This window comes from Leucoraja erinacea, chromosome 36, assembly GCF_028641065.1.
Source record: "Leucoraja erinacea ecotype New England chromosome 36, Leri_hhj_1, whole genome shotgun sequence".
In the NCBI taxonomy this organism is placed as follows: domain Eukaryota; kingdom Metazoa; phylum Chordata; class Chondrichthyes; order Rajiformes; family Rajidae; genus Leucoraja; species Leucoraja erinaceus.
This window is the reverse complement of record NC_073412.1, coordinates 4,193,971-4,220,642: the sequence shown is the minus strand read 5'-3', so window position 1 is coordinate 4,220,642 and position 26,672 is coordinate 4,193,971. Positions and strand designations below refer to the sequence as shown.

Genomic DNA, 26,672 nt, shown 5'->3' with positions numbered 1-26,672 from the left:
TAGGAAGGAACTGCAGATGCTGGTTTAAATGGAAGATATACACAAAAAGCTGGAGTAACTGAATATCATCGTTACAGAGGTTGGGAAGAAACATGGAAAAGGAGGCAAAAACATTACCACTCATTTTTCCACTCACTTCGAGAGAATTCATCCTGTGCAGCCACTGTCCCTTCCATAAGCTTGGGAGTGATGAGATGTGTACACAACCCGTCAGCATCCACGGTGTAATGCTACAAACAGAAGGAAACAAATGATGTGCAGTTAACAAATGGCGTGTTGGCAATGCTTGGGGACTGAGATTCGCTGCACCCCAACGGCTGCCGAGGCTCCAGCTTCCCTCACCTGGTAATGTGTACTAAATGCATGCTTCCCTCTCTCTCTCTCTCTCTTTCAAGGCAACAACTACTGTTTCCCTCAGCATTTTGATTAAATGCGGAGATAGTCCAAATCTGAAGACCTTAATTCAGAAGTCAAGGTCGTATCACAAACTAAAGATCAGGCATTCAGTTGGATTCACCCACAATACCACCTCCTCTAATTTGATAAACACCCTGATTCCACTGAACGCTTCATACCAGCTATTCTGAACTAAGAGAACAGTACCTTTCTTAAAGTCCCTTATTTTATTGCAGAATAGGAATCATTTGACTTCACAAGGACAGAAATCCTGTCATTCTGCAAGTGTAATCTTACTGCGGAGATTTAGTTTCACTACAACCAGTGTACCGTTGATTGCATTACTTTTAGCGTGAAGAACAAATGCCCATTTGGGGGAAAACTGAGTGTAGGGAAAGATGAGGGAGAGGGAATGCAAGCGCGACAATAGACAATAGGTGCAGGAGTAGGCCATTCGGCCCTTCGAGCCAGCACCACCATTCAATATGATCATGGCTGATCATCCCCAATCAGTACCCCGTTCCTGCCTTCTCCCCATATCCCATGACTCCGCGATATTCTTTAAACACATGTAATTTGTAAAAGTGCCAAGACTGCTTCTGCCTTCACATACTTTTGCAAATATTAGCGATAAAATTAAAAGAGTAATGGTGTAAAAGCTGTGAAATGACTGCAGTGCTGTTAAGAAAACAAAGTTATCTGCCAGCACAATTGTCAATAATGCCTCAGCCTTTTCTTGATACAGAAAGACATAACATTTAGATAACCCCAAGATGTTGGTAGTGCTAGGCTCATTGTCATAGACAATTGGATTCTCTCATGTGGCACAAATGTTACTTGCCATTCATCAGCCTCTATCTGAATGGCACCAAGATCTTGCAAGATGCAAGTATGGATTGCGTTGTTGCGATTACAATTGAATACTGTAGTGACCAAAACACTAACCTTACAGCTGATGTGCGTCGGGGATGAATGAATACCCCACCTCCAAACACAGGCTGTGTTTGAATGATTCATCTCATGTCATTGAATCTACAGCCAGTGGAGACTTTTACTAAAGCTTCTCATCTCTGCATTCAGTCAAACATTGCCTTGATACTTTGGTTTTGGACTATCATAGTCTGGTTACCTAGTATTATACATTTATTTATTGTATGGTTGAGTACTGTATGTTTATTTGTATATTTTTGGGTTAATCAGCTCGGAAGCTGTCAGGATACAACAACAGACAGCTTAGCTTGAGAAGCCTTCAGTTGGATTCAGGCTTCAAACTCCATACAGTTTCTCTTGGAACAAATGTCTTATCAAAACTAATTCAGACTACGTGACCAATGTCAAGTTTCTATCAATTTTTATGTGCTAGAGGAAGATAACTTTGTGGGTTACTCCACTGACCTTGACAATGATTCTATGTATGAGAAAGCATACACCCACAAGAGGTGAAGCTCAGGTAAATGTGTCTCCTGTGGCAAACAAAATCTTAAGAGCCTTTCAATCAGCATATAATTGAGCATTCGGCCCACTCGTTTAATTCGAAGACTCAGAACAAGATTTTATACACAGGGTTCGTATCCAAGCATTTTGGCTGAAGCCTCAGAGGAACTATTACAGTTTCAGATGAACGGCAATCCGTTTCTAGTTGAAAGCTGAATACAGGAAAGGGACTTGGCATCAAATTTGAGATTCAAATCAGCTGTTGTGGAACAAATCCAGAAATGGCCCACAGATGCCAACCACAAAACCCCATTTGGGAAATTATGATTAGCTCCTTTTCATTCATTAATAATCATACAGCATTGGAGCTCATTAATAGAGTAGGCAGTTGTAGACTTAAGTACCAAACTTATTCGATGCCAACTTTAAAGATATGTTTGCTAATTATTTCTGAACCTTATATCTGACCATAATAAGGTGGTAAGTGATAGGAGCCGAATTAGGCCATTCGGTCCATTAAGTCTATTCTGCCATTCAATCATTGCTGATCTATCTCTCCCTCCTAACCCCAATGGGAACATTACAAAATAAACTGGTTTTAGCTGCATATGAAAATCTGCACAGTTCCCATGATCAATGCCAGACAATTTGGTAAAGAATTGGTTTTGCGAAAATAGTTTGAAAACAAAAGTTGATCACTGAATCAGAAATTTACAAATACGATTGTAGTACAAACTAGTTGGGAAACCACTAATAGCAAACCAGGAAATGTCTTTGCAATTCTGTTAATATAAGCTCATAAGTGACAGGGGCAGAATTAGGCCATTCAGCCCATCAGGTCTACTCTGCCATTTAATCATGGCTGATCTATCTCTCCCGCTTAGCCCCATTATAGTTCAACTCATCCTTACATTTGATTAGCAAATTCTGAAAAATTACATAATTAGCGGCCACACAGGAAAATCAGAGGTTTAAAACATTTCGTCATTTGAAATAGCATATTAGGCTCTCAAATTGTCTTACAATAATTCAACGATTAAAAAGTTATTAAAATCTTGCTAACCTCTACCAACTGCATCAAGTTATCAAAGAAGGCTTCTTCGTCGATGCTGAGTTTGCTGGAGGAGTAAATTATTCGGTAATGTTCCACCTTCCCGCTACAGCTCACACACAGTGTGTAGTCTCCAGGATAGTTGGTACTTTCCCGTACTAAATATAACCCGTCTACAGGAGGACAGAGTAGCCGCTCAGCTTGCTCACGCGTAATTTTTCCATGAAACCAACTGCAATGTACAGAAAGGCAATGTTACGATGGATGAAGCAGGCCAACAAAAAAACACGACCATCAAAATTGGCCACGGTCTTGGAGGGAACACTGTGTAGATTTAGCAACGTTATTCTAGGAGGAACTTCCATTTATGAGGACAGACTAGATCTTGCCTCATCACCATCTATTCAGATTCTTCTACTGTTTTTTTGTCAGACTTTTTCCCGAACATAACCTAATTCTTAGACACAGACCCATCTGAGACACATCCACCGTTAAATCCCTCCTTTCTTCTTCCCGCCCACCCCCACCCTGAAGAAGGATCTTGACCCGAAACTTTGCCCATTTCATTGGCTCCATAGATGCTGCCTCATCCGCTGAGTTTCTCCAGCATTTTTTGTCTATCTTCGGATCAAACCAGCATCTGCAGTCCCTTCCTATATAACGTCAATCTCCCCGGGTCATCTATTCCCACTCCTAATTATCAGGTACTTCCACCCAAGACCAAATATAGCAGAAATCTTCGCCTGCAAGTTTCAACAACTGCTGTAATGTTTTCCTGACATGTGCAGACACACAAATTAAACACCTACAGCATCTATTAACACCAACATTAGTAGATCAGCACACACATTGCAATCTAGAACAAATGAATATCTAAAAAAAAAAGGGTTATTTGGCCACTGTTCCTGGGACCATAAAAGTAATGATATGATGTATAACAATGGCATCACATAATATAATAAATAGTTGTCAGATAAGAGTTGCACTATGATACCATATTTCTCATCTATTTGATGAATTCATTATTTTAGTACCCTGTCAAATGGGAGGGGGAAATAACTTGTATGCAATGATAGTATCAATTACTGTTCGCTGCAGAAGATTCCAAACTGTAGGAGAATCAATTACTTAGTTCAGCAAACGGCACACATCAAATACAAATCTTTAGTCTGTTCTCAGTGTCAGAGGGAAATTTACATTAAGCCCAATTTTTCTTCACTGAGACATCCATTAAGGTGTTCCTTTGAATGAAGCTCACCGCACCTTACACAATGTATCTCAAATTGTAACCAACTTGCTTGTGCATATTTGAATCTGATTGACAATTCAGAATTTAGCCAACCGACTACACCTCTCCCAAATGACTATCCTTGATCAAAAATCGCTGATGGGTCTTTTGGAGCCAGTATCAATTTTGAATTAAAGCACAGTAGCGCAGTGGTAGAGTTGCTGCCTTGCAGTGCCAGGTTCAATCCCGATTATGAGTGCTGTCTGTACGGAGTTTGGACGTTCTCTGGGTGTGACAACATGGGTTTTGTCTGGGTGCTCCGGTGTGCTCCTACACTCCAAAGGCCTACAGGTTACTTGGCTTCTGTAAATTGTCCCTAGTGTGTAAGATAGAACTAAGCATGGTCAACATGGACTTGTTAGCAGAAGGGCCTGTTTCCATCCTGTATCTCCAAACTAACTTAGATAAATTAAATACATTAATGTTGGATAAACACAAAATGCTGGAGTAACTCAATGGGACAGGCTCTGGATGGAAGGAATGGGTGACTTTTCGGGTCGAGACCCTTCTGCAGACTGAGAATCTTGGATTTGATCCATTAAATCTTGCAAACAAGGCTGGAAAACATTTTCTTTCCCCTCCCAAGGTCTATATTGTCAAATTCCAGGATAAAATAATCAATTGAAACATCTCAAGAGCAGCCATTACGACATTTATCTGGCCCTGCAGCCTAGTAATTAACTTTTACGGTTTATTTTTCAGCTGAATGGTAAAATTGTGTTACTTAAAAGCCGGCTGACTGAAAATGATAGCAACCCATTCCCCAGAAATCAATTCCAGCTGCCCTTTTGACAAGGATGGATCATATAATGTCTGAAAAACAGTATCAGTACATGTCAGAACTAGTCATTTTGAACATTTTCTGTGATGGGTCTCAATTTACCTTTCCTTCTCAAGATTTCCTTTCCTGGTTTGGATACGAGAAGCCCATATCACTAAAGCTCTTGCGTTCCCAAGGGTTTACGGATAGTGTACAGCCTGTGGATTCTAAACCTTTGTCCATTATCTAGACTCAACTGGGAATCCATTTAGATGAGTTATTGCTTAATCATGAAGGAAGTTAGTATTGTATTCAAAGCAACAAGCATTGCTCATTCGTGCAACATAGAAATTGAACATAGAACACAGAACAGTCCATCACATTAACAGGCCCTTCAGCCCACATTGTCAGCACCAACATGATGCCAAGTTAAACCTATCTCCTTTGCTTGTAACTGATCCTTTCCCCCCCCCCCCCCAATTCATTCATTCAATGTTTATCTAAAAGCTTTTTTAATGCTACTATATTATCTGCCTCCATTACTACCCCTGGCACCACCAGACACCCACTGTAAGAAAATATGCCCCACTCATCTCCTCTAAACTTTGCCCCTCTCACCTTAAAGCTATGCCGTCATCTTTGAAATATGAGGAATAGGTTCTGTCTGTCATAAAGTCATGTGACAGGAGCAGAATTAGGACATTCGGCCCATTAAGTCAACTCCGCCATTCAATCATGGCTGATCTATCTCTCCCTCCTACCCCCCATTCTCCTGCATTCTCCCCATAACCCCTGACACCCGTACTAATCAAGAATCTGTCTATCTCTGCTTCAAAAATATCCATTGACTTGGCCTCTACAGCCTTCTGTGGCAAAGAATTCCACAGATTCACCACCCCTCTGACTAAAGAAATTCCTCCTCATCTCCTTCCTAAAGGACGTCTTGTCAATGGTTACCCTACTTCTATACACTTCTATCAGTTCCCCTGTCAATCTCTGCCATTCCAGAGAAAACAATCCAGCCTCTCCTTGTAGCTAATTCTCTTGAATCGAGGCAGCATTCTAGTAAACCACAGTGGTAATACAACCATAATTATTGTGGCCTTATCAAACATAAGGGTTAGCACTACACGCTACGAATCCCAGTTGTGGAGACACTGGTATCGTTGTCTCGTTGTAGGACATTGATCATTCTTTTAATCTGGATTTTTAACTTATGTATTGTGTTTTTATTTATATATATATTTTTTTTTTTAAAGATATAATTTATGATGCTTTTATGTGATATACTAAGATTTTATATGTACTTTATAATATTTTTTTAATATGCAATGCATTTTTTTATGTAATGTTGCCCCTTGTCTGGACCTCGAGTCCGTAATAAAGTTTAATATTATTATTATTATTATTATTATTATTATTATTATTATTCATGACAATGTAACTTAAGAATTATGGCAGCAGTAGTTGGTTAAATATTGATGAAAAATGTAAAGGTCTCTCAGCAAACAAATCTGAAGGCAGATGAGATCAGCCTAGGAGAAATTGTTTCCTCCCCAAAAATGTTTACCTCACCTCTGGCAAAATTAAACAATGCCTTTGGCACTTAAGCCACTCAAAGCACTGGCAACACCAAGTGGAAGGCACTGTAGCAAACAAATCTAACCTAACCTCCTCTGATGTACAACAGCTAGCTTCAGGAGATTCAATCGAAGAGCAGAGTGTAGATTAAGTTATTCCAACAGCAGAAGCTCACCAAAGAGCAACTTGTAGCCATAAAAACAATTTTGGAAAAAATATTTCCTTCCAGTGCATTTATTACGCCCCATGTCAGTATGTAATGGGACTTTTATTTTGCTTACATCAATTGACTGAACAGCGATTCCAGCCAGTAAGCATGCCAGAAAGCAAAGGCAGCCAAGATTAGATAATAGTCTTTAAGAAGGAACTGCAGATGCTGGAAAATCGAAAGTAAAGAAAAATGTTGGAGAAACTCAGAGGGTGCAGCAGCATCTATGGAGTGAAGGAAATAGGCAAAGTTTCGGGACGAAACGTTGCCTATTTCCTTCGCTCCATAGATGCTGCTGCACCCGCTGAGTTTCTCCAGCATTTTTGTGTTCCTTAGATAATAGTCACTGCATTAAATCAAAAAGGGCAAAGTCCAAACAAAGAGATAGACACAAAATGCTGGAATAACTCAGCAGCATCTCTGGATAGAAGGAACGGGTGACGTTTCGGGTCAAAACCCTTCTTCAGACTTCAGTCAAGGGAGAGAGGGAGACACAGAGATAAGGAAGGGGAAGGTGTGAAAACGAGACATCAAAGGAAATGTAGAATACATCATTGTTACCTAGGAGAAGGTGACAACAAATGTGGAGTATCAACGTTCACCTTGTTGAACGTGAACATTCTAGGGATGATGCCGCTGGCTTTCCACATAAGAGCACCATCCATCGAAATTAACACCATCGGTTTAAATCCTTAGAACAGTGACAATTCCCCATTTGCATCTTTTCAATTTTGAAGCAATAAAACATTATATTGCTATTACAAGTGTCCATTTCATTAATCTCTGTATTCTATAGTCTATGGTTACAATGCTACACCAAATCATCTACTTACGGCATAAGGCTAAGCTTGGCACCAGACTTGACTCCCTCTCTCTTCTGGACATAGTTTGCAGGGATAATTCCTTCTTTACCAATTTTGCTTTTTGCTTTGTACCAGTTTGGATCCTAGAAAAATTAAGAAAGATTTTGGAGCCTTGGTCGCTATAGCGTGGATAGACAAGTTATTCAGAATGCTGGGATGAAGGAATGAATTCAGCTCTTCACATATGCAGAATACACAAATAACTGGTAATACAACCACACGGATATTAGCGATACAAATATTTGATCTTGATCAATTCTTTGTACTTTGGAATATACAATTGGAATAAACCAATTACATATCAGAAATCAGAAATGGTTGTAGAGATATCAATTCTTTTTTCAATTTGGACCTTTTTGCATCAAGATTTTCATTTCTATTTCCTCCAATAGAGTTATTCAGGCAGTGAAGAAAGCAAATGGCATGTTGGCCTTTATAACAGGAGTCGTCGAGTATAGGAGCAAAGAGATCCTTCTATAGTTGTACAGAACCCTAGTGAGACCACACCTGTAGTATTGTGTGCAGTTTTGGTCCCCTAATTTGAGGAAGGACATTCTTGCTACTGAAGGAGTGCAGCGTTCTCCCGGTCCGACGTCGGAGTTCCATCGACCCGGCGAGCTGGCCTGAACATCGGGCCCCCTGTAGCGGCGACTGCGGAGGGCTTGGGAAGCCCCGACCACGGGTGAACATCAAAGATCATCAGAGGAAGATGACTGAACTTTTTGTGCCTTCGCTCACAGTGGGAAACTTTGATTCTGCTGTGTGGGGATGTTTTGTTGGAGTCTATCCTGTGTTGTGTTCTTTTTTTTAAAATTCCAATGGCTACATTGTGACCACACATTTCACTATACCAATTGGTACACGTGACAAATAAATGTATCTTGTATCTTGAAATAGCCTAATTAACAAATATCAGATTTGGACAATTAAATTGTAATATACTGACATCATTCTACTCATTGTGAATTTTCAATTTCATCCACATTACAGTCGGTTGAAGAGGTAATAATCTATTTGTTATTACAGTGGGTATAGAAGTTGGGGAGCAATCACAAAGCTGACCGTGAAATGGTATTTGTTTTAAAAGTACACCATTTGAATTAATACACAAAGTCAACCATGAGCACAATTTGGAATAATAAATCCTGCTAACAACTAATCTGTTTTCTTTACAGCTCATCTCTTCAAGGAGATGGCCTGAAAGACAACACTGGTACAACAATGGCAAATAGCACGTTTCACAATATCAATCATACATTAAAAAAATTGCATAAACTTTGCAGGTACGCATTTCAGGATAATCACTCAAGATTACTACTATAATGAGATGTTATATTTCCATGGAAACAATAATGAATCCTATTACCTTGGTAACTGATACAATGGTGAGAACATCACCCTTGTTAAAAGGAAGATCTTGTTCTGCACTGCCACTGAAATTGTACTTGGCTATACACTCTGTGCCTGATGCCCATATTGTCTGCAAGAGAAAAAGGACACCAGTTAACATGAAGATTAGATTTTAGCACCTTAAATTTTTCTTTGCCAGTTGCTTTTAGATCTACTCCAGCAGCAGCATTTTAAGAAGGTCATATGGATTATCAATTAACAAGTAAACTTTACCAAGTGTAGCATGTCCATAATAACACAATGGCCACTGTGACCATACCATGGCTATTTTACTTCTCCGTGGATTGGCACATTGTCGTGGTGGAGAAGCTTGTGTGGACCTGAGATCCTGAGAGCCATGCCGTCTGGAGCTATGCTCCTGGTAGGGCTACCCATGGCGGTACGGTCGATGGGGAGGTCCATGGCAAAAAGAAATCCAACCAAGAACTCAACGGTGGAACAGGCAGAGGATGATGGCTGACTTTAGTAGAGCGTCACAACGACTGTGAAGGCATCTTCAGTTCCTCGAATCCACATTCCATTTGAAGTTTCTTGATATATGGACCAGTGCGGAGAGGTACAAATGCAAAAAATGAAAAAAATCTTGCTTGCAGCCGCACTCGGGTACAGAATAAAACACACAAAAACAAAGGGTGTACCTATTATCAGTTTATTATTGTCACGTGTACTAAGGTACAGTGAAAAGTTTTTGTCGCCTGCTCTCCAGTCAAAGAAAAGTCTATACATAATCTAGTCCACAGTATACAGATAAAGGGTACAATATTTAGTTCAAGATAAAGAAAGCCTGTGCAATAAACAAGACATTAGTTCAAAAACCTATGAAAAAGAGTCCACAGTCATGTAAGGGGCGAGCCATGTAGTTTAGTTGTCGAGGTAGCATCAGGGTTGTGCAGGTTGGGTGAAGAAACTGGAGGTTGTAGGAAAGTAGCTATTCCTGAACCTGGTGGTGTGGGGCTATAGGCTTTGAACCACTAGTAGCAGAGAGACGAGGGCAAGGGCCAGATGGTGGAAGCTATGGTAAGCTGCAAGCTGGCCCGACCCCTGGCCATGTTTTGGGCCTGGGCTCTTTCCACTGTCTGCACAGTTAAAAACTCCATCATGCTCCTCTGCACACCTGGCCTTCATCCCAGTTAGAGTATCTGTGCACATGCCCAACTACTAGTTCCTGCTGCAGGCACACCCAGAGTCCAACAGCCTTCAGGCTTTGCAACAAATACATCCCCCCTGGCCATTATCTCAACAATTCACTAAAAGTACATGAGAATCACATCCACTTTAATTTAACCGACCATACGCAAAACAACTGAATATTGCTTTAGAAAAAAAAAACGCAAGCAGGCTACACATTTACACTTCCTGAACAATCTCATTTGAAATGGTAATGGTATATCTTTCTGATCATGTTGTGTAGCCAGAATAGTTAATAAATGTGAAAGGTAAAACTAGGACAAGACAGCTAATGTAATCTTTCGTAGTCATAAATCAGAATATTTAAGATGCAAAAACATTTCATAGGCTTTATGCTTTTAGTAGTACTGAATTATGCATACTTCAAAATTCTCATGCTCACATGGCTTTGTAAGAGGGAGGTGTAGCCCCACAGCAAATTGCTAATTAAGCCTTCTTAGTATTGATATGTACACTTCAAACAATTTTTCCCATCAGCATTTAAAAGCGATTTAAGGCGGTGCACCAGCCTATTATCGTAGGTTATATGCAACACATTCTTCTACCAGTTTAATTTTCATTTCACAATTTGTTCAAAGCAAATTTCCAGTGTTTCTCCCAAACATTTGCCCTATAGAGCCTTATGTTTGGTTAAGATAGGAGATAAACAGGACACAAACAGCTGAAATGTATGAAGTGAGAGGCTCTTGATAGTTTATCATTGTATGAGCAATTACACAAATTAACTTAATTCTTAGGATTAATAAATCTAAAAGTGAAGAGCTTCGCATGTTAGTTGGCTCTGTAAACGTTCAGTACCTTTGAGAGCTTGTAACTCAGACGTTGAGATAGCATGGACTGGTACAGAAAATACAGGACCATTAACGTTGGACTTCTAAATATAAAATTATGGCCAGAATTAAGTTCAGTCCAGATTGATCAAACTAAACATGGCCAAGGTATAAACGGCGGGAAATTATATAAATTAGGATTTTACTGTTAATGGGTCAATTTTGAGTTTTCAATATCAAAAGGTAAACAATCAGATAGACAATGAACTGTCTACTAATTGTTGGTTAGGGTGGAGTGGGGGACATTTAAAAAAAAGATTTGCATTAAAAGAAAAAGCTTGTACGAAGGTGAAAGTTTAAAGTCTTCCACAGATGGTCATTCCTGCCAGATGAGTTGATCAATTTACATCCAATATTAATGGATTTCTTAAAAGATATATGATGCTTTCTGATATTAAGAGTGATATGTATCAAAAGGAAGATTGATGGCCTCAAGTCATGCGATGTCAATTAGCTAAATATCCTTCACCTGTTCCAGTGCTGAACCAATGACTCGACTTTTAACAAGTTTACTTTTTGCCCTATATTTAATGTACCCTTCCCCTAAAATATTTTCCAAAACTTCTCAGCTTCCATTGTACAACAGAAAGGGCAGCATTCAATAGGCAAGAGAAATGAAGATGTAACCGTTTCCAAATCACACCAGTGACTAATCATTGGAAATTAACTAATGTCAAACATACGGACATGGGCACAATATTAGAAGATACTACTGGCTATTGTACCCAAATGTATATACCTGTTTCTAAAAGCCCTGTCCCACTGTACGAGTTCATTCAAGAGTTCTCCCCGAGTTTGCCCTGATTTGAACTCGGAGATTTACGGTAATGGCCACTCATCGGTACTCGGGGCTCTCGTGGACATTTTACAACATGTTGAAAAATCTTCACAAGTCTTCCCGTGCTTACCTGCCATTAGTGAGTCTTCCCGAGTACCTGCTGTTAGCGTTATGAGCCTCTAAGAGACGTCCCCGAGCTCTGACGTACCCGATACGTTCATTCTAGGTGCTTACCACGAGTTTGATTATTTTTTAAACTCGGGAGAGCACTTGAATGAACTCGTACAGTGGGACAGGGCCATAAGAGTGTAGGGAGTGCAGGTGCTGGTTTAAATCAAAGATAGACACAAAATGCTGGAGTAACTCAGCGGGACTGGCAGCATCTCTGGAGGGAAGGAATTGGTGACGTTTCGGGTCGAAACCTTTCTTCAGACTGAAATGTCACCCATTCCTTCTCTCCATAGATGCTGCCTGTCCCGCTGAGTTACTCCAGTTTCTTTTTTTGCGTCTACCTGTTGCTAAGAGTGCACTGCAGGGGTCCCAACAACAGTTGAGCTATTAGAAAGCAATTGGCTGTAGCTTTATACAAAATGGTCCACTTTAATTATTATTTGACAGGAGGGGTTTGGAGGGACACGGGATGATTTGGACTGGCTCAGCTGGACAGCTTGGTCAAGGTGCCTGTTCCCGTGCTGTATAACTCCATGCCTCCTATTTTATTTTTAGAGATATAGCATGGAAACAGGCCCTTCATCTCACCAACTGCGCCGACCACCATTCACGCCTACATTAGTTCTATCCTACACGCGAGGGTAAATTTACAGAAGCCAATTAACCTGCAATGCAGCACGTCTGGAATTGGAGCTCCTTTCTCCTCCAACATTATGAACACCAGGGTTTATAGATGTTAGTACTGAGCATGTCAGTACCTGGAACAGTGAGCAGCAAAGTACAAATAGATCAAACAAAAATGTACAAGTTGTAACCAGCGTCAAACAAAACAATCAGTTAGCAAGTGTCACAGGAAAATGCTAATTTTCTCATGCTAATTTTCCCAGATTAAAAGACATTGGTGAACGAGTATGATGATTATATAGGGAACTAGAAAACATTATGTATCACTATAGTTTCCCATAAGATTGAACAACTGCATCCCTTGCATCAATTAATGCAGATGAAAGCTTTCAGTGGTAATTAACATACTGCCTGTGCTTCACACGGCCTTTTACCTTAATGCACGGTTGTACTTGGGAAAAAAAAAGTCACAAGGCAGTTCATACCTCATTAACCAAAGACCAGACTTGTATCCTTGTCCTATCTTACATTTGCACCCACAAACATCCTTCTATGCCAATTTTTAACTGCAGAATAAAACTAGAAGAGCACTGGACCAGGAGAAATCATTTTACCTGTGGTTGTGACATGTTGCAGTTCGACAACGGTTGCTGTGGGTGGAAAGTCTCACAACGGTTCAACGCTTGCCAGGTACCATCAGACCTGCATCACAGAAACAAAATAAGACGGTGGTTATGAGCGATTATATTTAAAGTTTCATGTACATTTTTCAACAATCTGTAGAAATTGTGCAAACCAAAGTTCAAGTGCAGGGGAAGGAAATATTTTTTCCAAAGTTGTTTTATGGTTACAAGTTGTTCTTCTCTTCAATTGTATCACCTGAAGCTAGCGTTTGTGCATCAGGGGAGTTTGGGTTAGATTTGTTAGCTATACCTGTTTGGAAAATGGAACCAGTATAGCTCAGCGATAAGCAACACCGTCCTTGCATCGGCTCCAGATGCCTACACCATTCAGAGAAATCACCAGGGGAACAATTTCCAAACTTTTAGACCATATGGAGAAAATCTCACCACTAACTGTAATCAGCAAATAGCTTCAGGAAATGGTAAAATCGCAGTTGAATGAAATGAAACGGATTTAATGATTTTATTCGGAAAAGCCAAATGGCCATATATTGAGAAAAATATCCATACATCAGTGCCAAGCTTTTCCGATAGTTTATGATGTCTTAAAATTCTACAGAACATTTTAATTTGAAAGATTCAAAAATTCAGTTATATCAAGTACAACTTCCATCAACATATCAAGTACATCACAGTTTAAGGATAAGGGGGAAATCTTTTAGGACCGAGATGATAAAAACATTTTTCACACAGAGAGTGGTGAATCTCTGGAATTCTCTGCCACAGAAGGCAGTTGAGGCCAGTTCATTGGCTATATTTAAGAGGGAGTTAGATGTGGCCCTTGTGGCTAAAGGGATCAGGGGGTATGGAGAAAAGGCAGGTACAGGATACTGAGTTCGATGATCAGCCATGATCATATTGGATGGCGGTGCAGGCTCGAAGGGCCGAATGGCCTACTCCTGCACCTATTTTCTATGTTTCTATATTTCTACGTTAAACTTGCAGTTTCATACTTGGAATTATGTGCACAGTTTGGACTCTTTCCAAGTTATTTGCTGCACAGAAATACAGCAAAGGTGCAGACTGATCCTGAGATAGTCATTTGAGAAGAGATTAGGACAATTAGGTTTGTAGCCACTGGAATTTCGTAGCTTGTATCAATCTCATTAAATCTGGTAGAGCTAGATAGACTGGATGAAGAGAGGATCATGTTTACCCTGGCAGGTTTTGTCCAGAACATGGCTAGTCTCAAATTACACAGCGAGTTGCTGAGATGCAGAAATTTACTCATGCATAGTGTGGTGACGCTGTGGAATTTGTTACCACAAAGTGTGCAGAGGCCATGTTTGGTTTAGTTTATTTGGAAGCAGGTCCTTCGGCCCGCTGAAATAACGCCAACCAGTGATCTGTGAACATTAACACTATCCTACACAGTAAGGATAATTTATAATTATAACAAGCCAATTGCTGTACGTTTTGGGAGTGTGGGAGGACATCGGGGATCCTGGAGAAAACCCACGCAGGTCACGGGGAGAACGCACAAACTCTGTACTGACAGCACCCGTAGTCAGGGTCGAACCCGGTTCTCTGGCACTGTAAGGCAGCAACTTTACCACTGCACCGACATAATACATTAGAGATCAAAGGTAGACAAAAATTCTAGGGGAACTTAGTGGGTGAGACAGCATCTATCGAGAGAAGAAATAGGCAATGTTTTCGGGTCGAGAAATTGTTGGTACAGATCAAGTATTTAAAGCTCATTAATCTGAGCTTGTTAAAACACTGAGGTGGTACCATCTGGTATATTTATTAATACTGTTTGTTTAACCCCAAGCCTAGAATACTCAAGCCTCAGAAACAAGATTGTGATGAAAAACAGCGAAATATCGTTTTACTCAAGTGTACAAAAATAGTATATTTATCTCAAAACGTTGTGCAATAATCTATCCACCCCACCTATCCAGCATCAGTTCAAGAGAAAAAACCATCATGGCCTCTTTCATGCAATTTTAAACTTCCCATACAGATCTGCACAGTGACCAAACCAAACCAGGGACAGGCATAGCATAAAGGCACAAAGGCAGGTGAATATAAATGCATTCACTTTATTGTTCCCCATTTTACATTTTCCCCATGACAAACCCAGAGCATCGCAACAGCACACAGAAGAAAATTCTCACCTCGGGTCAAATCTCACAATCAGCAAATGCAATTTGAAATAATTTTGAGAACTCTTGAAGTACAGCATTTGAGAATGATGTGCATGCTGAGCAAAACATTATAACCGAAGATTTGATACCATTGTTTTAATGCAATTGAACACGATCAACTCCAAATAAACTCCAAACTGTCTTGATTGCATTAGGGACTTTGAGCTTTGTGTTTTTGTACTATATTGGGTTTCTTTTATTGAACCTTATTATGTTTGTTTATTATATTAGCTATTGAGTATTGTGTTTACAGTCCTGTTGTGCAGCGGCAAGAAAGAATTTCAATGTTACGTTTTGGCACATGACGATAAAACATTCTTGACTAATGCCCAGAAAGGGGTCGGTAAGGATTTAAAACGGCTGATTGCTGCAGTTTTGAGATTTTTATACGACTAGATTTTATCAAAATCAATTTTCACCAATTCCATTGAACATGAGACTGCAATGATTCAGCATGTGATACAACAATGCCGACCCATGTGTTGATGAGCAAATTAACCCTGATCAGTCATTATGTAAACATTTTAAGTTTAAACATTTTAATCGATGTTCATACTCTACCACTATGCCACCGTGCCGCCCAATATGTGCCTAGCAAATATTCTGAAATTCTGCCCTAAATGTTTCTTCCTCCTTAAAAGTAGTTTTGGGGCATGCTTCCATTCACCCTTAATCTTGATGACAAAGAAAGGTTTAGAGGAATGTGAGCGAGACAAGGGTAAATGGGATTGGCTTAGATGGAGCATCTTAGTCGGCATGGACAAGTTCCACTTCCATACTGTATGACGATGATAAATCTTGTGCTTTATATGTGCTGGTGAAGCCACATTAAAAACACTACTATTAATGGCCTTTCATTGCAAAATCTTCTCTAATATACAGCTATACCGCTGCTCGGGTTCTTGCTCACACAAAGAAAAGTGTTCAGAATGATGTTAAAAGCAACATTTGAGAAAAAACATTAAACTGAAATAAAAGATTTAAAAGCTGAGAATGTGTTCACATCTAGAAACGTCAGCGGTCAAACAAATGCAAATATCAAGATTATTACATGTAGCTCATATCTAGGCTGTGCACTACACTGCAGTAACCTATTGACCATTCGTTGGAATGCCATTCATTTCATTGAGTCTTGCTTTATTGTCCCACTTAACCAGGCTGCAAAACTTTAAATTCTTTATAAAGCGAACAAAGGAAATTCAAGATCACCAGAAGATTCACACCATTCATGGACTGCACTGCTTAACCATATCAGTTACAGAGCAATATTCTTTCATATACGCCAGCTCAGCACCAAGAGTTCATTTCACTAAAGTTTACTGGTACAAGTAGCTCACATCACTGAAATGGATTCTTTCATAATTAAGATCTCCAGCAGTTTTAAGTGGTCTGCATTGCACAGGAAATGAATCATGGTAATCAGGTCCTTAACATACATTATTAACAACAGCACCCAGGTTCTTTATACCTCATTAAATGTATATTCATAAAATTGTTTGGATGTGAATGTGCACACATAGAGCAAAACCAGCTGATAAAATTCTTCCATATTGTCTCCAAAACATTGAGGCTTCCTTACCCCCTCCTCACTCTCCAACACATCCAAAATATAGCAAACAAATTATTTCAACTACAGGGGGCCTATGGTTACAAATGCTCTGACTTATGGATGTCAGACTCCCATATATTTTGCAAATTCTTCCATACATTCTGAAAGCATTTGTCAAGCTAGTAATAATAATATTTCATGGTATTCATTCAGTGGATACAGTATATATTTCAGTAGTTTAATAGTGGATAGCTTTGGTAATTATGCAACAAAATGATATTTACAGCAAGTGCAGAGTGATGCAATATGGTAGCTATGGAAAACAGACGTTTTTGGCTGGGCTTCTGGGCAGTTCCCAGGATCGGGTCTCTCCCATAACCCAGGGACTGCCTGTACACAGTGCGGGAGATGGGATAAATGTGTTTGAGGAAAGGAATTTGCTTCTATTTAATCACATTTTTTAATTCAGAAGTTGCAGAGCAGTGGATGTAGATGTAGCCCAATCCATCACACAGACCAGACTTCCCACCATTGACTCCATCTATACCATACAGTCTCAGGATAGAAAGCAACATAATCAAAGACCTTTCCCACCCCGGTCATTCCTTCTCCCTGCTCCCATTGGACTCAGGATCAGCTTCCTCTCCTCTGCTATCCTTGTTCATGGAATAATCCTTCTATATGCATGGGTGCAGTTCTGATTTTCCAACCTACCTCATTGCAGACATTGAGCCTTTTCTCTGGAAATATACTACAGAGCTGTAAATTATATAGAAACATAGACAATAGGTGCAGGAGTAGGCCAATCGGCCCTTCAAGCCAGCACCCGCCATTCAACATGATCATGGCTGATCATTCAAAATAGTACCTCCTTCCTGCTTTCTCCCCATATCCTTTGACTCCGTTAGTCCGAAGAGCTGTATCTAACTCTCTCTTGAAAGCATCCAGTGAATTGGCCTCCACTGCTTTCTGTGGCAGAGAATTCCACAGATTCACAACTACCTGGGTGAAAATGTTTTTCCTCATCTCAGTCCTAAATGGCCTACCCCTTATTATTACACTGTGACCCCTGCTTCTGGACTCCCCCAACACCGGATACTCCAACATTCTGCAGAGACACACAAAATTCTGGAGTAACTCAGCGGGACAGGCAGCATCTCTGGAGAGAAGGAATGCGTGACGTTTCGGGTCGAGACCCTTCTTCAGTCTGAGTTACTCCAGCATTTTGTGTCTATCTTCTTTTCCCTTCACTCTGTTCTGTGGCTTGCGTTTGGCTCGATTGTATTCATGCAAAGTATTATCTGATTTGTTCAGATAGCATGGAAACAAAACCTTTTCATTATACCCTGGTACACGTGATAATAATTAACCCAAACCTAAAGATAAATTGAAGGGCTCTACAGACCATTAACAGCTCCTAAATTGTTTAGAGGCTATGGGACAAACATTAGGTTTAAATGAGACTACCAAATGAATAGATTAATTGGCCTGTTCCTTTACATTTGCTTGTGGGAAAATGTTGGCGAAAGGTAACTAATCGGCAAGATAACCTGTACAGTTCGAAGGCGTTTAGATATGAAAAGACAAGCGGCACGGTACAGCGCCTGAGACCCGGGTTCGATCCAGACTATGGGTGCTGTCTGTATGGAGTTTGTACGTTCTCCCCATGGGTTTTCTCACACTCCAAAGGTACAGATTTATAGGTAAATTGGCTTGGTGTAAGCGTAAATTTCCCCTAGTTTGTAGGATAGTGCTAGTTTACGGGGCGATCGTTGGTTGGTGCGGACTTGGTGGGCCGAAGGGCCTGTTTCTTCGCGTGTATCTCTAAATGCCGCACGCAAGGCTCGAGCCACTTCGTCATACATGCACAAAGATGTCATACATGCACATCGTAATCTGTTTTGATGACGCAAATCAAAATTGAAATATAGCATGGGTGCAAAAATGAAAACCAGGTTGGGGACTCTGTATAATTGATCAAGAATACGTGACTCTTGATCAGATCAAAGAACTTTATTTTATACAAGATCAGTTCTCATTCCAGTGCAAATTTGATTTATTTTGCTGAACCACATGCACCTGGAGGATCCGCAAGTTCTTTCACTACAGAAGATTAGCTAAAACCTTTAAGGCCCTGCCCCATTTTCCTGAGTTACTCACAAATCCTCCCGAGTTTTCCCCTTGATTCGAACTCGGGGAATGTCCGTAGCGAGCCCGTAGATGTTTTGTAGTGACTTGTAAAGCCAGCCGTAGGAACTCTGGGCATCAGGTAAGTCGGGACTTTTCAACATGTTGAAAAATGTCGAGTAAAAAAAAATAGCCCCGAGTACCTACGAAAGGCTATTACCGTAATTATCTGAGTTTGAATCAAGGGGAAAACCAGGGAGAGGTTGTGAGCAACTTGGGAGAGTGGGACCAGGCCTTTAGTCTATCGAGTGATTGACAAAATGCAGCTCTCACCTACAAATATAATACTTGCGTTCAACAACATTAGCAGATTTTAAGTTTTCCTCTTGATATCAGACAGCATGATATAGGAAATACTATTCATTTGCAATTCTAAACCATTTTTGCCATAATAATACCGGTTTTTCAAAGGGTCTGCACTTTGAGATTACAAGACTAATTAATGTACCGCAGGTGAAGAACTGAAATGCAAGTTTAACTCCACCGAGCAGGCCTACCCTCAAGAACCTATCAAGAAATCTCGAATAGGGGTTAATGGTCCATGGTTACATACCAGAATGCAACATGAACTGAACTTTGCAACTTGCACTTTTCTACTGTAGCATTTTCTCCTTTATTCACACACATCTTTGACACATAAAATTAATATAAATGACTTACATTGGCTAGTCTCTGGTTTTTGTCCAATTTTATAACCATTTTTTGAGTCCCACATTCTCATAAACAATGTGCATACCAGGAAGGCAAATCATTGCCTCTAACCCATGACTCAAAAACTATTCCCTAGCCACCAATGACTTTCCTCACGCTAGTAACTGCATGAAGCTGATGCAGAATATTCATGACATTAGTACCATATTGACCAAGGTAACACGCTGAGCTTCACATAACACCTGCTCTAGCAATTGTACCTGCGAAACCTGATGTTCATTTCAGGGCTGGGATTAAGTCTCAATAACCCAATCCCTTTGAATCCAAGTTGCCCATCAACAAAATAAGATCTCAATTTTTTAGGACAGCACCCGTAGTGAGGATCGAACCTGCATTTCTGGTGCCGAAAGCATTATAAAGCAACTTTAACACTACGCTCGGTGGTACATACATTGAATGAGCTGCCAGAGGGAGTGATTGAGGCAGGTACAGCAACATTTAAACAGTCAATGGACATGAAAGGTTGAGAGGGATATGGGACATATGGTATAGATAGAAATCTTGGGTGGCATGGATGAGTTGGGCTAAACGGCCTGTTTCTGTGGTATATTACTGTAATTATACAAAGGTGGTTATTCATGTGAGCTAATAGTGTAAGATCCAGCAGGGACACAGATTTAAGGTTCTGAACAAATAAGAATTACATAGAAACATTGAAAATACGTGCAGGAGGAGGCCATTCGGCCCTTCGAGCCAGCACCGCCATCCATTGTGATCATGGCTGATCGTCCCCTATCAATAACCCGTGCCTGCCTTCTCCCCATATCCCTCGACTCCACTAGCCCCTAGAGCTCTATCTAACTCTCTCTTAAATCAAATTCCAAGATGAATTATATTTATTGATGAAACAATGCACTGCATCCCTCTGGTGACAAGGGAGGGAGAAACAGAGAGAAGGGTTTCCAAAAGGAAATTGGATATACTCAAAGGAAATAAAAGCAAAGCTATGGGGATAGAGGAAATATGAGATTGACTGGATTGCTTGACACAAGTTGGCACGGACTTCATGGGTCAAATTACTTTCATCTGTTGTAACGACACGGTGACAAATTACGGAGCCCAAATGCAACTCGTCTCATCCACCAATCCCTATTTATCGTCATCCCATATTCAGTGCCAACCCAATAACGCTGGTTGAGATTGGACATGCTGCCAGTATAACCAAACATCCTGCCATTTTGTTTAGCAGAGCTACACACTGCCACATCCCACCAGTGTATTGTGACGAATGGCAGATTAAAAATTCAAACATAAATATCCACTATACATTTTTTTCAAATTCTCACAGCAGTGAGCTCCGTTGTCTACTTGGTGCATGTGATATACGTAGAAATGAGTAAACCTCGAGCAGCCAAGCTGAGCAATAGAAACTGGGATGAATGTTCAATTGCCATGAATTGTTAAAGATCCTGACCTCAAATTCACCATTGGAGAAATCACTAAAAATTATTCAACACAGATAGAAAAAATAGAACTTGTTGCAGACAATTCAGGCTTAGAATTGAAAGGAACCTGGTAATCATAGTAGATAGACACAAACTGCTGGAGTAACTTCAGCAGGACAGGCAGCATCTCTGGTGAGAAGGAGTGGGTGACGTTTCGGGTTAAGACCTGAAGAATGGTCCCGGCCCGAAACGTCACCCATTCCTTCTCTCCAGATTTGCTGCCTGTCCTGCAGAATTACTCCAGCATTTGTCTTTCTTCAGTTTAAACCAGCATCTGTGGTTTCTTCCTACACATTAATCAGAGTAGAGTAGCCAGGGTAACATGAGTAGCTTGTAACATTTTCATAATTTCAAAGACAGGCAAGACTTCTGGACTCGGGCGTCAAATCTGAAGCAATAACAAAGCAAATTTATTGCAAAACTTTAGTTTTTCCACAGATTTAAGTATTTGTTTCAATGAAAGAATGAATCCTATATCTGCATATTTAATAGAGTCCAAGCCTAAAGCATTTGGAAGAAGGTTCAGAAACAGTTTAGCAGCACAGTGGCGCAGCTGGTAGAGTTGCTGCCCCACTGCGCCAGAGACCAGGGTATGATCCTGACCTTGGGGGCTGTCTGTGTGGAGTTTGCACGTTCTCCCAGTGACCGCGCAGATTTCCTCCAGGTGCTCCAGTTTCCTCCCACATCCCAAAGATGTGCAGGTTTGTAAATTGTGGAGGGAGCTGATGAGAAAGTGGGATAACATTGAACTCGTGTTGGGATGATGGATGGTCAGCGTGGACTTGGTGGGATGAAGGGCCTGTTTCCATGCTGCATCTGACAATGATTAAATAGGTTTGCCACGCAGCTGTAGTTTACAAGAATATAGTTGAAAAAAAAAACAATGTAAAGCTGCTAACTTCAGCTTTGTTATTTAGAATACTAGCTTCCAGCTAAGAAATTCTTCACACTGGAAAGCTAGCTTTCCAAATAGTAAAAAGGACTAATTAACAGTGCAACAAGGATGTGTATGTGCAAAAATGATTGGTGAACACAGAGAACACAGAGTGCACAACTGTATGAGAGGCAATGGGGCTAGCCTATTCTGCAGACTAATGCAGCACTGAGGGCATGCACCGATTCCTTCAGATGGATCAGCAGCATTCTGCAGTCACAGCATTTGAACACCGAGGGATTACTGCTTTGTGGTCTTCGTGATAAAAAAGCTTTGACTTTCTGCAAAGATATTGCACACAAGCAGGTCTCCTGGGCTCATCTCTGCAGTTTAAATATGATGAAAGGTTAATAACGAAAGGGCAGAACTGCAACCTCGCCTCTTCTAATTACCAAATGTGCTGTCGTCCTCCTTTCAAACAATAGAGTGGTGACATATGAACAGCCACGAGGCAGTAATATTAAGATAGCTGAATCTAGTGAACTCTAATGGCCAAAACCACAATCAACAGCAACAGAATCACTGAATCATTTATGAGAATCATCTGGCTTGAAGACTTAACGGGTTAAAAGCAAATAGAATAAATAGTATGCTCCATGCTTGTATAAAACACAAAGTATACACAGTAATGAAGAGTAAAATAGGGACTAAGAGGATAGCACACCTGGCTGAGATAGTCACAGCTGAGACTTGCCTGTAAATAGCTGGCTGCCGGTCACAGGGCACAGACGACTGGCTGTGTGAAGCAGTCACAAAGGAAGATCAAGAATGGACCAGACAACAAAATCCCTGTTGGTGCCACTTCAGCAAAGCCACGGGATCCCAGAATTGTGCACGCACTTCTTGCGCTGGCGAGTGTTTGAGATGCGTTGCCCAGTCCTGGAGTTTCTGCAGCACTCACACCATGGAGCAAATGCAATGCAGATTTTTCTCACATAGAACCGTGGAGAGATTCTGATGCAGCCTTCCAGCACTCTGTCTTCCAGTTATATTCCTACCAATAACAGTCTAGTTCCCCTCACAACTGATAACCGTCCAGCCAATGAACAACGTGTAGCTGAAATTACCATATTCTATCTGCAGCTCAATATACCAATAAATGTTTCACATATTCTGAACTCGTTAAAAAAATGCAATTGTTGAATAGGCTTTTTTCAACATCTTGATTCATTCCACATGAAAGTTAAAACAGCAGATTTAAAAAAATCCAACTCTTAAGAAACGTGTTATTAAACCTAAATTTTCCTTTAAGATAAAGAACTAAATGAGCATGGGTGGGGCATGAAGATTGAACGTGCTTGATTCAAAAGGGTGATCGTCGACTTGTTGACAATCAAGTCCAGAATTTTGTGAAATTCTGAAAAATTACGCGCATTATGATATTGCGGCTGCTATGGTTCGCAAGGTTCAAAACGTTAGGTAGCGTGGTTTATAATCCAGCATGATATCAAAACAGCCAAATTTGCTTTAGCTGCACATTAACAACTCACCAGTAAGATTAACATTGTTATTATTACACAACTCGCTCTCTAATTATGCAGGCCAACAATAAAAGACTCAATTGACACAATTGGATAGAAGGAATGGGTGACGATTCGGGTCAAGACTATTCTTCAAATCCGCCGACAAGGGAAGTGCGAGCTGACTTTTACCGCACTGAGGCCAGATGCCAGCTCTCGGACACCTCCTCCTACTTATCCTTAGACCATGACCCCACAGATGAGCACCAGGCCATAACCTCACAGACCATTTTAGAAAGTCAGTCTGAAGAAGGGTCTCGACCCGAAACGTCACCCATCCCTTCTATCCAGAGATGCCGCCTGTCCCACTGAGTTACTCCAGCATTTTGGGTCTATCTTTGGTTTAAACTAGCATCTGCATTTTCTTCCTACAATAAATGACTGTCATCAATGTATATGGGCCACAACCAGACAGGGAACGATTAACAATAACTACATTTTTGCCCCTGCTTAAAATTGAATTGATACAAATTGTTCGAGACTCCAAGTACAATCATGCATTGGGTAACTAACAAACAAGACACTGAGTTTAGCTCATGGCAAGTTGCCATGGTTCTACCATGGCAGAAACTACCTTTGGTGCCTAATACAAGCTTCCAATTTAAGCAGAAAAAGCATTGTTGTAATATGGGAAACAATGAACCATGCATAGGATGCTCCCAAAGTCACAATAAACATATTTCCACTGAGGAATGAACACTGGCCTGGATTCTGGTGATAGTTATCTTTCTGTAAAGGTAATGTGGGGGGGCGGGGGGTGATGCTCGAGTAATTCAACGGGTCAGGTAGCATCTCTGGAGGGCTTAGGTAACAGTCCTTGCTTTCTCCCTCCTTCCCCTCCCCAGCTCTCTCACAAGCATACTGTCCCTGCCTCTTCCTTTATTTTTCTTGCCATCCCCCCATCCCCCGCCCCCGACATTAGTCTGAAGAAGGGTCTCGACTCGAAACGTTGCCTATTCCTTCGCTCCATAGATGCTGCCTCACCCACTGAGTTTCTCTGGAGGACTTGGTTAGATGATGTTTCAGGTCAAGACTCTTCCCCAGCGCCTGCTCATTCAAGTGTCCAATTGGTTTCCAAATTCCTGTTACAATGGAAGTTGAACGCACAACGTTCTATGATTAGAATGTTTCCCACCATGTTCCAACCAGTGTTAATGTAGTACTATCATCAAATCACCTCATGGGGAGAATTAAACAATAAATATCAAGCATTATTAGGGATATTAAGACACATGTTGAGATCACAGATCTCTTTTTTTAAGGAGTATATTGGAGGAAAGAGGTTTTAGTTACTTAGATTGTTGACACGGAACTGGCATCACAACTTCAAATTCCACCAATCTATGTTACAAGTCACAAATAGGATAAATAACTTCACCAGAGTGGGCAGACTCAGCAGAAACCGCTCAATTACTATCAAACGGCTGCAAACATAAAATCTGTTCTTCAGTTTGCCCTACAAAGGTTATCATACAATTTAAAATGAAAGGATTAAATAACATACTAGGTCAATTATTTTGCTTTCGGAACCAAGCTTACATTGCAGCGGCATAGTAAATACACAAACATTTAATATAGTGCAAGCCACTTTGCTCACACAACCTATACTAAGCCCACTCACATAGGCCCAAGCCCAACTCCATCCACAAGATATTGATCAATATCCCTCAATCCTTCTAAAGAAATCTCACAATCAGAATTCTATATCGGTGAGACCAAGTGGAGGTTGGGCGATCGTTTCGCCGAACAGCTCCGCTCGGTCCGCAATAACCAACCTGACCTCCCGGTGGCTCAGCACTTCCAATCCCCCTCCCACTCCATAACCGACCTCTCTGTCCAGGGTCTCCTCCATGGCCAGAGCAAGCAACACCGGAAATTGGAGGAACAGCACCTCATATTCCGCTTGGGGAGTCTGCATCCTGGGGGCATGAACATTGAATTCTCCCAATTTTGTTAGTCCTTGCTGTCTCCTCCCCTTCCTCAGTCCTCCTGCTGTCTCCTCCCATCCCCCAGCCTTTGGGCTCCTCCTCCTTTTTCCTTTCTTCTCCCCGCCCCCCCCACCCCTGATCAGTCTGAAGAAGGGTTTTGTCCCGAAACGTTGCCTATTTCCTTCGCTCCATAGATGCTGCTGCACCCGCTGAGTTTCTCCAGCTTTTTTGTGTACTCACAATCAGAAGACCCACTTCAGTCAACACCAGCCCCAATGACCCTACTCACAAAAATGTGTAATTCTACTACCTTTAGTGAGAAAGAAAAATGCTTTCAAATATCACTCAATCTTGTGGATCATATCAGTTTTTTAGTTTTTTATGCTGGATTTCATAACATTTCTCTTAACTGTATATAAATCCGCGCATCCTGCAAATATTCCTTGTAATTTTTTAAACACGACTCAATAACCTTCATAATATTCAGAATGGTTAAGGTGATATGCAAGCATGCAATAACTGACCAATATAAAAACAATTTCAGTAATTTAGCACCATCTCTCGTAGGGGCATGCCATAAATCACTTTATTAAAGTTATTTCTATATGAACATTTTGTGTATCCGAGGACGAGAAATCCAGACAAAACGAGTCGATAAATGTCTCTTCAGATTTTGCAACTTCACTCTGACCTTTTGGTTATGATGCAAGACTAAGAGCTAAACAGATTTCTTGTAATGAGCATCCATCACCCGACCCCTTCCCCCGACCATCTTCCTGTAAAGGATAAACCAACAACTCCCTCGAGAAAATACCAGGAAAATTCTGATAAAGTCCTTCCGATAAAGATTTTCCAAGAAATAAGACATTTGATATTATAAATCTGCCACCATTTATAGCAATGTGGTTTTTCCGTAAGCACAGGTATAGTCAGTGAAGCCAGGGAAAGAGATGACACATTCGGGCAGTCGTCAAACCAGAAAT

At 40.7% G+C, this 26,672-nt stretch overlaps 1 protein-coding gene across 3 annotated transcripts in view; it reads right to left on the bottom strand.

Annotated features, from left to right (window-relative positions):
- csk (C-terminal Src kinase) overlaps positions 1 to 26,672 on the bottom strand; it is an 86,624-nt gene that overhangs the window by 11,751 nt on the left and 48,201 nt on the right. For 2 of the 3 annotated variants that reach the window (XM_055662503.1, XM_055662502.1), the window contains exons 2-6: positions 13,197 to 13,284; positions 8,948 to 9,061; positions 7,552 to 7,664; positions 2,894 to 3,113; positions 137 to 230 (exon numbers count right to left, since the gene is read on the bottom strand). In XM_055662503.1, the coding sequence (XP_055518478.1) occupies positions 137 to 230; positions 2,894 to 3,113; positions 7,552 to 7,664; positions 8,948 to 9,061; positions 13,197 to 13,211 (556 nt within the window). In that variant the 5' untranslated portion in view covers positions 13,212 to 13,284. Of the gene's footprint in view, positions 1 to 136; positions 231 to 2,893; positions 3,114 to 7,551; positions 7,665 to 8,947; positions 9,062 to 13,196; positions 13,285 to 22,935; positions 23,164 to 26,672 lie in introns of those variants that run through there. The other variant, XM_055662504.1, reaches the window with a different exon arrangement.